This window comes from Furipterus horrens, unplaced genomic scaffold, assembly GCF_987537825.1.
Source record: "Furipterus horrens unplaced genomic scaffold, mFurHor1.1.pri manual_scaffold_6, whole genome shotgun sequence".
Lineage (NCBI taxonomy): Eukaryota > Metazoa > Chordata > Mammalia > Chiroptera > Furipteridae > Furipterus > Furipterus horrens.
Window position 1 is genome coordinate 89,804,622 of NW_028327176.1, and position 16,641 is coordinate 89,821,262.

At 37.2% G+C, this 16,641-nt stretch overlaps 1 protein-coding gene across 2 annotated transcripts in view; it reads left to right on the plus strand.

Annotated features, from left to right (window-relative positions):
* Positions 1-16,641, plus strand: part of MAPK14 (mitogen-activated protein kinase 14) — a 68,437-nt gene that overhangs the window by 31,223 nt on the left and 20,573 nt on the right. For both annotated transcript variants that reach the window (XM_090282295.1, XM_090282294.1), the window contains exons 3-8: positions 2,006-2,064; positions 9,491-9,602; positions 11,684-11,713; positions 12,060-12,107; positions 13,271-13,385; positions 13,966-14,037. In XM_090282295.1, coding sequence (XP_090138421.1) covers positions 2,006-2,064; positions 9,491-9,602; positions 11,684-11,713; positions 12,060-12,107; positions 13,271-13,385; positions 13,966-14,037 — 436 coding nt within the window. The remainder of the gene's footprint in view (positions 1-2,005; positions 2,065-9,490; positions 9,603-11,683; positions 11,714-12,059; positions 12,108-13,270; positions 13,386-13,965; positions 14,038-16,641) is intronic.

Consider the following 16,641-nt stretch of genomic DNA (forward strand, 5'->3'; position numbering starts at 1 on the left):
ATCTTTCAGACCTGTTTTGTTTTACTGTTCTTGAGGTAACTATTGCATGAGTAATCCTGTGTAAATCTGATCTCTAGTGCTTTAATTTTATGTTGACCTGAGGATAATTTTTCACAATCACAATTGATATGGTGTGAAACAATGTAAATTGTTTTAAACTTCTCTTGTATTGAGGCGATGGGCAACTCAGATAAAAAGAATCAGTGATTAAAAGATGTTGGAACAGGTGAATGAAATTGGCTTCTAGAGTTCAGCTACTTTAAAATACAAATGAGTGTAGGGAAGAAAATAGTAAAAACAATAAAAAATAAACAGATTTTAAGGCAGGAGTGTATCAAACTCAAGGAAAACAATTGTGGAGAAAGAAAATAATTTCACTTAAATTTAAAACATTATTTAGAGCCATTAATAAGGTCATGGATAGATACACTATTGGTGGGAATGTAAGTTAGCCTCATCTTTATGGATGACAATTTGATAAGATTCAGATCCTTAAATATACTGGTGTCCTTTGAGCATGCAATTCTATTTCTTAAAATTTGTTCTCTAGAAGAAAGTACAAGATGTGCAAAATACACACACAAACACACATTGCAGTGTTCCTTAAATGTCCAAAGATAGGGAATTGGTTGAATTATGATACATACATACAAATGATAGAGCATATTACTGAAAATAATTTAAGGACATGAGAATAGTTATATATAAAGTGACAAGGCAGGATATAGAAGTATATGCACAGTACAATCCTGATTTAATTTATGAACATCAGAAAAATCAAAGGAAATCTCTCAAGAGTGTTAATGATAGTTATAATAGGTGGTGCAGTTATGGGTAATTTTGGTTTTCATGTATATAGTTGTCTGAGTAAGGATCTGACAGTGACTGTATCTCTCCTTTGGAACAAAAGAGATGCAAAGAATTGAAAAACTATTTTCCTTGAATTCTGAGGTTGTTTGTTTGTGTTTGTTGCTTCATATTTTTTGTTTTCCTTTTGAGTTCAGGCTATATAATTGAAATTGTTTTTAAAGTCTGGTATTTAGATGAGTGAAGTAACATCCTCATTAGAAATGCTTTTTCATGATAATGTTTGAGCACTGGCATATTTTATTCTTAGAGCCCTTTGCTGAAGGTTAACTTGGTTGGTTGGCGCAGCATGCTGATGAGGCCACAGTCATAGGTCACTTTTTATAAATGCAATTGACTTTGGTTTGTTTCATTTTCAGATACCCTTAAATCTGGCTAGGCATATTACAGATGGATTCTAGTTCTTGTTTGCCTTCTCAGTGCCTAATTTTGTAGAAATGAATGGTCTGGGTTTTACTAGAAAAGGAGGGGAGTCATATGTGGACTAATCAGTTATAAATCCTTGACCAGAAAAATTGCTCAAAGACCATGGATTACTGAGTATTAAGTAGCTCTTTGCTTTAACCTTGTATAAAGATAACTTTTTTCATTTTTAAATTGTCTTATCTAAATACTTGATAATTATTAAGAAATTATCTTAATATTAAGAATATTATAAGAATAATATTAAGAATATACCAAAAGAATATTTGGGTTTTTCTTTAAAATGTTAATTTTGAAAACTACATAGTAACAAGAAAGTTTCTTATGGAATAACAATACATTTAATAATAATAATAATATATTGTAGGGATGTGATTTTTTTCTATTTCTTAATCAGACTATTATTAGTATATATGTTAAGTCAAGAGCCCTAAACCTTTTTGCTTCCTGATAAACTTATGGTTATATGTTACCAAATCCTAAGGAGTTGAATATTTTTAATAGTAAACTAGATTTTTATGAGAAGTAATGTTAAAGAGTAAAAACAAAAGCATAATTTGTATAGAAAATAAATTATAAAGTATATATATGATTTTATGACATTATTGAGCTCAGGTAATGGGATTTGGAGTTCCATTTATTATCAAAGACCTGACGGGTACTATATAATAAGTTCAGTATTTATTTACTATTTGATTTTTATGTTTTCTTATAGGTGATTGGTCTGTTGGATGTTTTTACACCTGCAAGGTCCCTGGAGGAATTCAACGATGTGTGAGTGAATCTTTTGCATTTGCCTTCCTCAGCTGGAAGATGAATATTAGCAGCCCATTTCTGTTCCTGAACCATTTAGCAGTATATAGACTTCAAAATTTCTTTTTATTTCTATCATCCAATTCTTCTGGGAGATGGGATGGATATATAATAGGAGTGGTGAGTGTATTTACATCATTTCAGACATATTGTGCTCTGTTCAGAGAGTCAGTGGTGAGTCCTTGCAAGAGTTCAATGGACAAGGGCATAGGGAGTTTGGACTATGATTTTTGTTTTCGAATTGCCTGTCTCAGCTTTTAAAGGGAATCCTTTACATTGTTACATCAAGAAATATAATGGAGGCCTGGTTCCATATAGGTTCTTCCTTCTCTTTTATTTCACTCGTACGTGGGAAATGGTACTAGAACTGCGTGCTGATCCTTGAAGCATTGGATTTATGCACTGGGACAAGTGATGGGCCTCACGTGCTGAAAAGCTGATAAATAGTGCTAAACCTCCCAGTTTCATGACCATCCCTATTGTTTTAGCCTGGGAGTACCCTGGAAAATGGAGCTGAGATTCTCAGAAATCAGTAGTGGGGGCCTAGGGAAAATGAAACAGAGAAGGAGAGGAAGATGCTGCAAGGATGTGTTATTAAGTTGGTCAGCATTGTGAGCAATGGGGCTAAAAACTGCCGGGATCCTCTAGGAAGCTATAGAGTGTACTTCAGATGGGGAGCATTTATCCACTGGCTCCTGACCCCATGTGGCAAGGGTTACTCCATGGGGCATCCATGCCCTTGCATACCCAGGTTACACGTGTGTGAGTGCAAGATACATAAGTGCACTCATTTGGGAGCAAGATAGATTCCAGCAGGCGGTGTTGTGTATGTATGAGCGCTGCACCGTAGCTTTCCCAGTATGGGATTAGCACACCTCCCTCCCAGAGTGATACATTTTTTACCAAAGTTGAACCTACATTGACACGTTATAATCACCCAAAGTCCATAGTTTACCTTAGGGTTCACTCTTGGTGGTGTATAGTCTGTGGATTTGTACAACTGGTAACAGTGTATCATTAGGACATCATACAGTGTATTTTCACTGTCCTCAGGATGATAGGTTTTGATATTCCACCTAAAAATAGAAGAAATGCTGAAGTAATGTGTTTGTAAATTACTTGGGAAAAACATTTGATTCAGGTCTGAGCTATATCCCAAAATTTTAGTTACAATAAGGATGGATTTATTTAACAAGGAAATTTGCTGACCTAGGCAAATGCTGTACTTTGGCTTAATCAGGCTTTATGGAACTGGATTATGAACCTGCTTTTCCTGTGTGAAAAGACCTTATTTAAGGCTAATGTCTATTTGAATGCCCGTCCACTTCAAGCATGTCCACTGGACTAAAGTTGCATTTTTTTCTTCATTCAGCAAATAGCATAGCTGTTGAGCAGGAATCTGTTCTTTATTCTTAACTGTAATGGTACTTATTTAATTGTTTTCAGCATCACTGAGATATACTTGACACACAACATTGTGTGAGTTGGGTTCTGATTATAAACAAGAACTGAGTTTGTCTCTTGGAAGTAAATCTTAGCACTACTTATTGAATACATGCTGAGTGGAATGTCAGAACTCATGCAGAATAATCAAAACACTAGTCTTTGCCCTGATGAAATAAAAGTCTTGTTAGGAAAAGTAAATTCAAAATGCTTTTGTAAGTTACCAGTTGGCTGTATGACCTTGGACAAGTCACTTTGCCTCTCTGGGCTCCAGTTAACTTCCTGGTGAAACAGTGAACATTGAGGTGGTTGACTTCTGAAGTGTTTTCAATCCCAGAGAATCTTAAAATAGAATGATGAACCTAAGGTTGCCTTTAGGAAAATGTTTCATTGTTTACTTTATGATGTGCTTGTATTACTGAAAAAAATTAGTGCTTATCCAGGAATATGGTTATTTCAGTGTTCTCCAAAGTCATTAGAAGTTGCGTAAGAGAACAAGCATCATCACCTACAGTTGCAAGGTTTGCAAATTTAACATACCTGAATTGAGAGAGGATCTGAATTGTATAATACCACACACACAAATTGCATACATCCCAATTCTTTTGACTCAAATTTATATTTCTAATAACATTTTTCTTGATCTAGACCTATGATTATTATTTGAAAGTTTATTAACTCTTCTTAATGGGTAAATACAGTGCTTTTATCCTTTGAAAATAGGCTGAGTGGTCAAGACAAGTAATATAGGAATAGAAGCAATCTGGGAGAAAGACGAGTGAGTTAACTGTATTAACAGTTATATTTGCAATTTAATTCCTCATCAGAGAGGTCTACTGAAATGAGGGTGGAGAGTTAGTAAAGCTCTTTGTAGATATCTTCATTGATTCATATTTCAAATCTCAATGAATTTCACACCCTTTAAGAAAATGCAATTTAGTTTTTGTCTCAGATCATCAATAAAATGCCTCTTTTTCTCAGATCAGCTGATATAAAAAGGTAAAGAAGTTTCGAGGCCTAGCTTATACAGTTCGAGCCCTTCAAGAAATCTTTTCCTAATTAACTCCTTCCTAAGTCTGGGCTGGAGACCTCCCTCCTGGGGGTTCTCCAGCACCTTGATGTTCCCTTTTTTAGCTCTGGTCATGTCCTGTTATGGTTATATATTTACATATGCCTTCCTCTCATCTAAATGCTCTGTCTTTTCCACTGTTCATCAATTATTGATGGAGTGATGGAATGAACGAATGGCCTCGTGTGCTCTTCTTTATAACAGGTTGCTGGTAGCAGCCCCGGTCCATTCTTTTGACTAGCTTTTTTGTTTTTATCCTGTAATGTAAACTATCTGGTAGAATATTGAGTCTGGTTTGGTTGATGCAGGTACTGTAGGGGGCAACTTTTCAGTAGTTTTTGCTTCAAATGAGAGTAGTTTGTTTTGAAATAAGCTGGCTAAGCTGCCTGCCTGGTGGCCGAATGATGCTTTTACCCCTTATATTAGAACAATCTGGTCTGCTTACCAGATAAGGTCTTTGCATGAGTATTTCCATAACATGTGTTCTTTCTTGGTCTTACTAGTAATGCTACATGAGTTCTCGTGGGTCATTCGATCCAATTTAGTAGTAATTGAGAACCTACTATCTGCCAGACACTATTCTGGGTACATTAGGTACTCAGGAAATAAAAAAAGAACCCTGTTCTCCTTGAATATTGTACAGATTAATAGTGATAAACAAGGAGAAAATAAAAGAAGAAATTAGCTAATATTGTAGCAGGTAGTAATGCTATGGACAAAAAGAAACGGTAGAGCAGGGAAGTGAGGGAGATGCAATTTTAAATGAGGTGGTAAGGATATGCTTCTTTGAGGAGGTAAATTTTGAAGCGGAAATTTGAAGGAGTGGAGGAATTAGACTCCTGGATGACTGGTGGGAGAGCATTCCAGGCAGAGGGAACAGACAGTGCAAAGATCCTGCAGCAGAAGACTGCCTGATGTTTGGAATTGCAGCAAGGGGGCCAGTGTGGCTGTAGTGAGGCTGGTGTTGGCTGAGTGAGAGCAGACAAGAGAAGTGAATGATGAAGTGAGAGTGATAATTGGGGCAGGGCACTGGATTATGTTGGGCTTTATTTGCAATTGAAGGGATTTTTGCCTTTTGATAAGAGGGGTGACATGATGTGATTTTTATTTTTTTAAAAAATCACTGTCTGCTGTGTTGAGAATAGACTGTAGGATCATTCAATGTATGTATTTCAGAGGCTTGTGATTACATGTTGTCAGTCCCTGTGATTATTTTAAGTAGTTTCTTTAAATATGGAAATGATTTTTGCCTTTTTATAATTGCTTTATCAAATAAGGCTGACAGTAGTACAGATTTTTTTTTCTACATAGGATCTTTCTGACTGTATTATGCTTTAAAAATAAAGGTGGGTCCTGACTGGTTTGGCTTAGTTGATTGGGCATCATCCCACAAAGCAAAAGGTCGCAGGTTCAATTCTTGGTAAGGGCACATACCTAGGTTGCAGACTTGGTCCCCAGTCAGGGTGCGTGCGAGAGACAACCAGTTCATGTTTCTCTCCCTCTCTTTCTCCTTCCCTTCCCCTCTCTAAAAATAAATAAAATCGTAATAAATAAATAAATAATGGTGTTAAGGTAGGAGTCTTGATGATTGGGTGTTATCCAAAAAATGTTTAATAAATGAAGATCTAGACTAGGGCACTGTCTACAGAACCAAAAACCACTTACTGTAGACTTCTGCCTTTTTGCTGGTACAGTACATTTTAGTTGAATCACTTTGGGAAATGGTGGTTTATGCTCTTTATAGTCTGATTAAATTTAAAGGAGACCATCTTTACAAGAAAAGTGGAAAACAAGGTATTGATAGCTGTCCAGTTGTTCTCAAGTCAAACCTTCATTAATTTATTTGAGATGTTATGAACAATGACAGTAGTAGGCATGTCTTCACAAAGAGGTAATTAAGTTTGCTTTCCAGAGACAAATACTGTAGAAACTGCGTAGCTATCTATTGATGCTTCTTTTGGAATTGACTTATTTTAAATGGCTCATCTATGTTTTCTTCCCACTCCTTTGTTTACAACTTATAAAAATTGGTATGTCTTCCACAAGCATTCAGTAACTGCACGATGCTTGCTTTAGTCCACTGTTGCAAGATTTATTTGAAAACCTTTCTGTATGTGATGAGTTGGAATTTGACAATTGGTTGTCATGGATTGGTCTTTGAGATTTGTGGAAACAGCATACAGTGATTTTGTTAGTTCCTGCAAGACATTCTGCCAAGAGTAGTGCTTTTCAGTTGATTTGATGGCAGCCCAGCAGCAATGCTTGATAGTTATTACTGTATAGACTGATTAATGTTACATACTTACAGAATGTTTAGACAGTCTCACCTTCCGTCTGGAAATTTTGGTGATAAAATGGATGTGGTCTCTTATGGGGAGGAGTCTTGAGGGAAATTACACAGTGGTGGAATATTCTAAAAGTATGTTCTCTCTCTCTCAAGCTGTGCAGTCAGCGACCTCCTTGCTATATAGGATTTCTTGTCACTGGTAACCATTGAAACTCAGTAGTTATACTTGAAATTACTGTGCTGTGTTGGTAATACTGTTAACACTTTTGTGAAAAACACAGACATGTCAGAGCAGTGATTTGCAACATTTTTCATCTCATGGCACATAAGCTAATTACTAAAATTCTGTGGCACACTGAAAAATGTACTTTTTGGCCACCTGACAAAAATAATAATTTTGATCCATTCACACCCGATGGCTATTATCGTGTTGGCTGTAGTCATTTTTTTATTTGACAATCTAAGGGAAAAGAGGTCAGTGCCCCTGACTGAAAAGTCAGGTACTGCATGTTTTAAAGAAAGATTCTTGTGGCTCACCTGTTGAAAATCGCTGTGTTAGAGGGTTAAGATTTTTAGGTTTTATTTCAAGACAAATTAAGACAGATTCTAGGTGGAATCATCCAAAGCAATGTTTCCTCTTTCAGATTGTTTTTAAAGGGGGAGAGAATAATCCTTTTACTACTTGATGCAAATAACTATAATTATTTGCAAAGCAGTCTTATAAAACAGAAATTGGATTCTCTCTTCCTCAGCCTGAGCCATGCATTTTGTCATAGTTGGTGTCATGGATGTGGCAGCCATTAACCCAGGCTTTCTCAGGGAAGTTCTGATTTCAAAATATTAATGGATTATTCACGGTTTTCTCTTATTAGTCAGGTTATGTGTCATTTCAGGGTTAAAAAATACAGTGAATGATTAGGATGGAATATTCATTGCTGTTTTTTGCCAGCTTTCTTTTTCACTAAAGGTTGACTTGATAGTAAATATTGAGAATTGATAAGAAAATTATCAGGAGGTACTGCTTTCCTGGTTATTATGACATTTATAAAACATTTTTTAAGAAAATCATTCTCTCAAATTTAATGTCAGCTAGAAGAAATTGGAGGCAGTATATGCTCTGGCTAAGATCATGGTCTCTGAGATCAGTTTTGGATGCACCCCCTGACATTTACAATCTTTTAACCTTGAGCAAGTTTTTTATTCTTGTTCTGTCTGTTTGCTCATCAGCGAAATGGGAATACCAAGGGGACTCACCTCACAGAGTTGTGGAGGGAGTACATGTGACACGGGCATAATAAATAGTGCTTGGCACAGAGTAAGCACTCACTGGCTTTGGATATGCTACGTTGAGCTTGGGACGTCTCTTAAATAAAAACTACCTTTATGAAAACATTTTAGAAAGTCCAATTTACACTTCAGATTACATTTATAGTTTATCCTTTCCTCCAGGCAATATAAACATGCAAGTTTTAAACATATGAAATGCTAAAAATCTTACATTAAGGTCATATCTAGGCTAACTCCTTTGGATCTTAGTGGGATTGGGAACTGATCATAGTAGCCCAACACAGAAATTAGGAAACAGAAAAAATTTCAATTCTTCTCTGAGGAAAAACAATTAATAAATATAATGGGGTGTGTGTGTGTGTGTGTAAAGAGAGGTCATACACATATTTATTCATATAATACATTGTAGTGGATTTAAATTTACTGTCTTGATTTCTTTCCCTTCTAATTTACTTTTGAAAAAGAAGCAGAAATGAACTCAGCATTCTTTTAAGCTGAACTAGTATGCATTATTACTCAGCTTGAGGAAGGGGTAATTCTTACACAGGAGATAAAACCTAAGTCTTTAAAATTCTGTCTCTTTAGTACTGATGTGGTTTTTATGTTCCCATCCCTGTGTAATACAGTAATGACTGGGTAAGGCATTGCGTCTAGAATATCTGTGGTGAACCTGTTGGGCTTGAATGTAATCGTTCCCTAATCTTACCGTGTAAAAACAGGACTAATTGCCAGCACCACACCTGTGAGGAGACGTTCTGGAATGCCTCATCTTGCTCACAGATAAAATGTGTTCCTCCTTCCTTTGAAGTAAATGCAGGAGTATTGTCAGTGAACAATAACCTTTTACCAGTCATTGCAGAACAGAATTACAATTTGAAATTTTAAAGATACTCCTATTTTAGAACCTCAGAGGGTTTATAATGAGGTGAAAATGTAATGATGAATTTAAAATACAAGATACTTTATTATGGCCATGCATTTAGTTATAGTGTATATTTCTCATGCAGTAGCTGTTTTAAAGTAAAGTGATATTAATGCATATCATTCTTGTATCCATATTTGCTGTTTACTTTTTCTTTAGAGAACCTGGGAAAAGATATGTCAGCTAGGAAAGAGTATGAAATTCTTAGAAAAATATGACAGGTGATAAAGTTAGAAAAGTGGTGTTGAAAATAAACCCCTGTGAGACATTACTAAGCTTTCAGCTGTCACTGTGGTACTTACTGGGTGGCCTTTTTTAGAAAAGATAAGGACTTTCATAAGGTTTCTGGGTTATTTTGTAACTCTCCATTAATTTCTAGGTATCTGGTGACCCATCTCATGGGGGCAGATCTGAACAACATTGTGAAATGTCAGAAGCTTACGGATGACCATGTTCAGTTCCTTATCTACCAAATTCTGCGAGGTCTCAAGGTACAGGCAGTATGAGGAACAATTTTGAGATGTTGAATGTTCTCCTCTCTCTTCCATTTAGGGCTCACGAAGAAAAAAAACAAAAACCTTTCTTATGGAAAATTTCTTATGGAACTCTCATATAATCATAGTATAATGAACCCCTGTGTTTACTCAATGACCACAATTAACCAACATATGGCCACTTTTGTTTCATTTGCATTCCCCAAGCCCTGGATTATTGTGAAGCGAGTCTAGACATCATCTCATTCCACCCATAGATACTTCAGTATGTGTGTCTGAGAGTGAAGGACTCTTTATTATGACATCTAAACAATAATAATTTCTTGACATAATCTTAATATTTGCTCAGTGTCATGTTGAAACTTTAAAAACATCCTCAAGGAGGCTAATTTGTTTGCGGGGGAATAGATAAATAGTGTTTTAAAATTAAACCACTTTTGATATTTAGCAGCTTTGAGTCCTTATTGAGAACCAGAGAACCCACTAGAAAACAAAACTGAAAGCTGTATTTCACTCATGCTTCAGCTCTGAGTAGACGTGATGGTATGAAAATTATAGTTAAGATAGATGTACAAGGTCTGTCCAGAAAGTATCCAGCCATGTACTATGAAAAATAGAGACATTTATTTATGAAGATACAAGAAACATTGTGCATAGGACAGTGATGCCTCAGTCTCCTTCAAAGTAGGCACCTTGGGACCTCACACAGTTTTCCCAGCATCTCTTCCACTGTTCAAAACACTTTGCAAAATCCTTTGTTGGAATAACCATCAGCTATGCCATCGTATTTTCCTGAATGACATCAATGGTCTGAAATCTCTTCCCTTTCAAAGGTGATTAAAGTTTTGGGAAAAGCTAGAGGTCTCAGGGCACCAAATCTGGGCTGTAGAGGGGCTGAGTCACCTGGGCGATTTGATATTTCACAAAAAAACTGCATGATGTGATGCATGAGTGGGCACAGTGTTGTGGTGAAGCTACCAGTCACCAGTTGCCCATAGCTGCAGCCATTCTCGTCATATTGCATCTCTCAACTGATGAAGAACACTGAGGTAATGCTCCTTATTAATTGTTTGGCCTAGAGGGGTATACTTGTGATGGACAACACCTTCCCAATCAGAAAACACAATTAGCACGGTCTTGATCTTGCTGTGACTTTACCGCTACCACGCCTTTTATGGGCATGAGAACCAGGCAACTTCCATTGGGACAACTGGGCTTTTGTTTCTGGATCATAGCCGTAGACCCATGATTCATCTCCATTTATGACCTTCTTGAGGAAATCTGGTTCATTGGTAACACTTTGAATCAAGTCATTAGCAACTGCAGCATGATATTCCTGCTGCTCTTATAGCAGAAGCTGTGGAATGATTTTTGCCACGATACGTTTCATGCCAAGATCCTGTGTCAAAATCTCAGACACAGTTATTTTTGGAATCCCCAGATCAACTTCCAGTCCTCGCACTATCAGTCACTGATCTTTATTGATTGCAGCCCGTACACCTTCAACATTCTCAGGTGTCCTGTTTTTTGCAGGCCTTCCGTTACATAGATCACTTTCAACATATTCTCGACCATCTTTGAAGCATTTGTGCCACACTTTTATTTGCACTGCACTCATTGTATCTTCCCCGAAAGCCTTCTGAAGCATCTGAATAGTTTCCAGAAGGAATGTTCAAGTTTAATGCAAAATTTGATGCAGATTAATTGCTCTACTCACTCAGTCATTTTGAATGTGACAGCCACACAGTACACACGCTCACTCAACGGCATCTACTGCCCACACTGACTAGTACAGTGAAGTCGTCATGGTTCACACATGCGCATTCTAGTCCACTCTCCTTGGCTGCCAGGTTACATCAATGTCGTGCAAACTATTCTCGTTATATCGACAATGGCTATACTTTTTCTGGACAGACCTTGTATAGACCACTACTAATTACTTGTTCTAATTTCTAATCCATTGTTAATGCTAGCAGTTCTTATTGATTTATGAGAATATACGTCTAATAAGTCATATAATGTGGCAGCAGGAGGTTGTAGATAACTTTTCATCTAACTGGCTTTTTTCTATTTCACAGTATATACATTCAGCCGATATAATTCACAGGGTATGTCTTGTGTTTTTATTAAATTATTTTGGGGAACTGGGATGGGTAGGTGTGTGGTGGCGGGGGGAAACTGTCATTTAGCCCAGATCCTAATCTAAGCTTACTTCAGCCATTCTAATATTGATTAATTACAACTTTACTCTAGGTTTAAACTGATTAGAGAACAAAGATATATAGTTTTTACCTGTTGAAGGCTAATTAGGACTAGATAGTGACTGCAGAATGGAGATTGTTTATAGCTGGTAGAAGTCTTAAATTTATGTTTGTACCTTCATCGTTACCTCTTAGGAGAGAATTTATCACATGTCATAAAGTTGATCCTCTCCTTTCTGTACTTGCTTCCTAGGACCTGAAACCTAGTAATCTAGCTGTGAATGAAGACTGCGAGCTGAAGGTAAGGTGAAGAGGCAGTGGGAAGTATTTGTTTCACATTATAATTGCATGTTTGATTAACCAGGCAAATTTATATAGGAAATGGTTTATAAGTCATGACTTTTTATCTGAAAATTTATATTGACCTTAAGAATATCAAACTTTGAAATTTAAACCATAGACTTAGTAAGCTTTAGTTTTAAGTGACATTAAAGGTGGTGTCAGGTATCTTGTTTTAATTCTAAAAGTTAAATTTGAAATTTAATAATGAGTTATAATAAAGGAAAATTATAGTCTAAATATCAACTAAACAATTCTGAAGAGATAATTATTAGATTAAATAGAAAAAATGGCAGAAACCTACTCATTCAAAATAATTCAAGTAAGATATTTTCTTTTTTTAGTAATTATTTCTAGTTACAGTTGACATGCAGTGTTATGTTTCATTTCATTTTTTATTCAGTGTTTTTGAAACATAATTTACATCTAATATGCATCATTTTAAGTGTACATTTGACAAATTTATATATCCATGTAGCCACCAACTCAATTATGATAAAGAACATTTCCATCACCTCAAAAGTTCCCCTAGGCCACTTCCTAGCCTGTCCCCACCCCTCTACCCCTAATCCTGGCTGCAGACAGCCAGTGATCTGCTTTCTGACACTTTAGATTTATCTTTTCTGGAGTTTTATACAAATGAGTCACAGTACACTGTGTGTGTGTGTTTGTGTGTGACTTCTGCTTGGTATAATATTTTTGAGATTCATCTGTACTATATGTTTCCGTAGTTCATTCCTTCTTTATTGCTGAGTAGTATCCATTTTATAAATATACCACAATTTGTTTATTGATCCATCTATTGGTAGACATTTGCTTCAGTTCTAGTTTGGAATTATGTAAAGCTGCTATGAACATTCATGTGCAAGTCTTTGTGTGGACATTTGTTTCCATTGCTTTTGAATAAATATCTAGGAGGGGCATTCTTGTTTTGCTTTTTGTAATTTCGTTCTTCAAAGTACTTGCTGTGTCTGTTGTGCATTCTGAGCATAGACCAGTAAATATGTCTGTGAAAGTGCTATATGGTCCTCCCTTTTTTTAAGACACTAGAATTTTTTTTGCTCCTACTTTACCAGTCATAGGATTTTGACTCTCTCAGTGCCTAATTTCTCTTCTTTCCCTTAGATCTTGGATTTTGGACTGGCTCGACATACAGATGATGAAATGACAGGCTATGTGGCCACTAGGTGGTACAGAGCTCCTGAGATCATGCTGAACTGGATGCATTACAACCAGACAGGTATTGCTTACATTGGTTATTTAGGGCCTATTAATGCCAGCTTGGGTGTGTTTGGGATTCTCAGAAGTAGAGATGGTGGAAATAGGAGGAAACATCTTTTCTTCCCTCAGTGATCCTTTTAAAGTCCACAAATAGAAACTATTTCAGTTGCTCAGATAGAGAAAGTGAAGTTTTAATACATAGCTTTCAAACATTGTGACTTAGCAATTGGGTTTTTATTTATTAAGATTTTTAACGTATTCTCTGAGTATTTCTACCTGAAGGCAATGGGTTCATAATCTTAATCTTTCAATATTAGTTGGGAGAATCCACCATTTCTATCAAGAAGAAACTTTTGCCCTATGTGAACAGTTTATTTCTCTTGCCTTAATTATGTTTTGACTTATCCTACCTATGAAGCCCTTTAGTGGGGTAAAGGTCTTAATAAGCTTTCTTATTTCTATAAAAATGAGTATGATTGTTTAACCTCAGATGTCTTAAATATTCATTTGAGTCTTTTGCCCCAGTTATAGTTTCATTTGTGACCAGGTATGATAATAGTGACATTGTATGCACTTTTATTTCCCTTTAATTTTGCCAGTTGATATTTGGTCAGTGGGATGCATAATGGCCGAGCTGTTGACTGGAAGAACATTGTTTCCTGGTACAGACCGTATCCTTTAAAAGTTTTGGATTCATGTTTTTTAACTGTGTTTCTGTGTCTACAGGAAGTGTACTACTTCTGCCTGTCTCAGGAAGGTTCTCAATTACTTGCCTTTAGAGTCCACATATGCATGCGACCTGCCCTCTTGCTGAATGTCTTGTGTTGGCAAGAAGGGGGCCTCATTTTACTTTTGTGAGTTAGAAAAAGCCCTCACAAGCTGAAAAATCCTTCTTGCAGTGAGTTTCTTATTCACATTCTGCAACTTGAGCGTATTCACGAGAAGCTCTAGGTTTCAATGGCTGGTTTAGTCTGCTTGTACAAACACTTAATGAGCACAGATACCCAATTTATAAGTCAGCAGTATCTTTTTTATGTTTTGTTTACATACTAAAAGCCCTATTTGGTCTCTGTAATGATAGGCCTGCTGACCCTTGTTATGTTTGTTTAAGCAAGAAGAGGGAAGGTCACCCTGTCCAGTGCACCTTTCTTTTTTTTTTTTAGCACAACATAGTTTTTATCCCAGATTGTAGCCAAACCTCAATTTACTTGCAGATTTGTTTTCTAGTTTATGGTTTATCATGGGCTCTTTTAACACTTTTCCCATCTGCTGCATGTCTATTTCATGGTTTAGTAAGAATATCAAAATAGGCTTTATTGGAACTCCCTTTGGTTCTACTTGTTGAAGATGTTTATGTGAGAAAGAATGTTGAAATAATATTTCTAGAATTAGGTTTGAGGATTTTTGTAAAATTCATTTGACTAGCCTTCAGTGGGGTAGGCTGGGCCTTCAGAGGTGCCCCTGCTACCAGGTTCTGTCATGCTTAGGGACCCGGAGGCAGCCTAAGCCCCTCGGCTGAGCAAGCCTGGCAGGTATAAACCAGAATGTCAGTTTATTTGCTTACAGTCTGGCCTATGTTTCTCTGGTGACTGTGATGTTCCTGTTGTCTATCCACATATTCTAATTGTCTTCTTTCAGAGAAAATGTAGTTTCCTAATGAACTGAAAAGGCCTCTTCCCTTCGGTAAAGCTGTTTATTTTCCTCTGAATATTACTGGATTGACAGAGTTCAATCTCCTTATATTTAGCTCACCTTATTGCTCCTTATCTCCAGATTCGAAGTTAGTTTAATAACTTGTGTTCCTCCTTTGCCTTTTGCTTCATCCACTTTATATCTGTTTCTTAGAAATTTGGCATATACATTACAATAAAGCTAAGAGAATTAGGAGAAATTCGTATTTCTCCTTTCCTCAGGCACATATCTCAGAGTCTGTCCTGCGTCCTCTGTTCGCCTCCCCTTCCCCTTTATATCTGTCTCTCCATCTTCCTTCAGTTAGTCTGAGACACTCACACCGGCCTAGGTGCCGGATCATACTTCCTGGGTTTAGATTTGTTAGCTCTCTTACCCCCAGCTGTGTGACTTTGAACAAGTACTCTAATCTCTGTCTCTCGGTTTCCTGAACTATAAAATGCTGATAATAGTACATACATCACAAGGTGGTGTGAGAATTCAGTGAGATAATATGCGGAAAGTGCCTAGAACGGAGCCTGCCGGGAAATGTTAGCCATCTTCATTAATGATCTTTGGGAAGCAGTTTCTCCTTTCATCTTCGACGCTGTTGTCTACCTATGAATCACTAAAGCATAACTTTTTGTCTCATGTACATTTTGTGATGGGCAGTAGAGGATGGATCTTCTTGGCAAGCTGTTGGTAGGTTTCAGAGCAGTTGTGCCCCGCAGGCCCACCTGAGAGACAGCTGCCTGCGCCCTGATGGCTCGACCTTTTAGATGTTACCTTGCAACCTGCGAGACATCTTCCCTTTTACGCATACTTCGTTTCCCCCTATAACTTTAGATAGAAAACCTTGCATTTAATTTTTTTACTCCGTGATTCTTTTTTAATACATGAGAATTCATTTCAAAGTTCTCATTTTTAGTAGTGTTACAGAATCCCAGCCTATGCTGTTCTGTAACAGCTGTGGAGTCCAGTTGCCCACTGCCAAGAAGCATGACTCCCAATGCACAAGTTTGGTGGAAAAGGAAAGGGGGTTGTCTATTTAAAGGTTATAGAGATTTATAATAATGGTGGGTTTCTGCCATTAAGTCCCACTCCCTTTAAAACACCCAAAAACATATAGTCATGCCTCCCCCTGCCAAACCAGCCAGTTTCAGAATACACCAGTCAGAGGTACCATTTTTGGAAAAGCAGACATCAGCAGCTCAGCATTCCTGGTCACAGTTCAGCATTCCAGGAGTCTCCCGTTAACCCGTGATTGGTTAGGCAGGTCCCCACAATTCTAGCCTTATCAGCCGTGCCCACCCTGTTCCCCAGGCAGATTTCCCAGTGGGTCTCCTCCTTCTTACTCCACTCTTAATCCAAAACTGCATGGCACCTTCTTATTCCAAACTGTTTGGCACTTCCTTTCACATCAGACCTCATGGCAGATGGGGGAGGGGGCTTCCACATCCTTTGAAACCACATGGCTCCCTCCTTCATGGCTGGCCACCCAAATTTTAAATGCCGACCCGGAGCTTCCTGTGTGACCTCATACTTGGCATTATACATACTGAAAATCACTAGACCTTTTTACCCAGGTGGCAGCAGTTTCCCTTCAG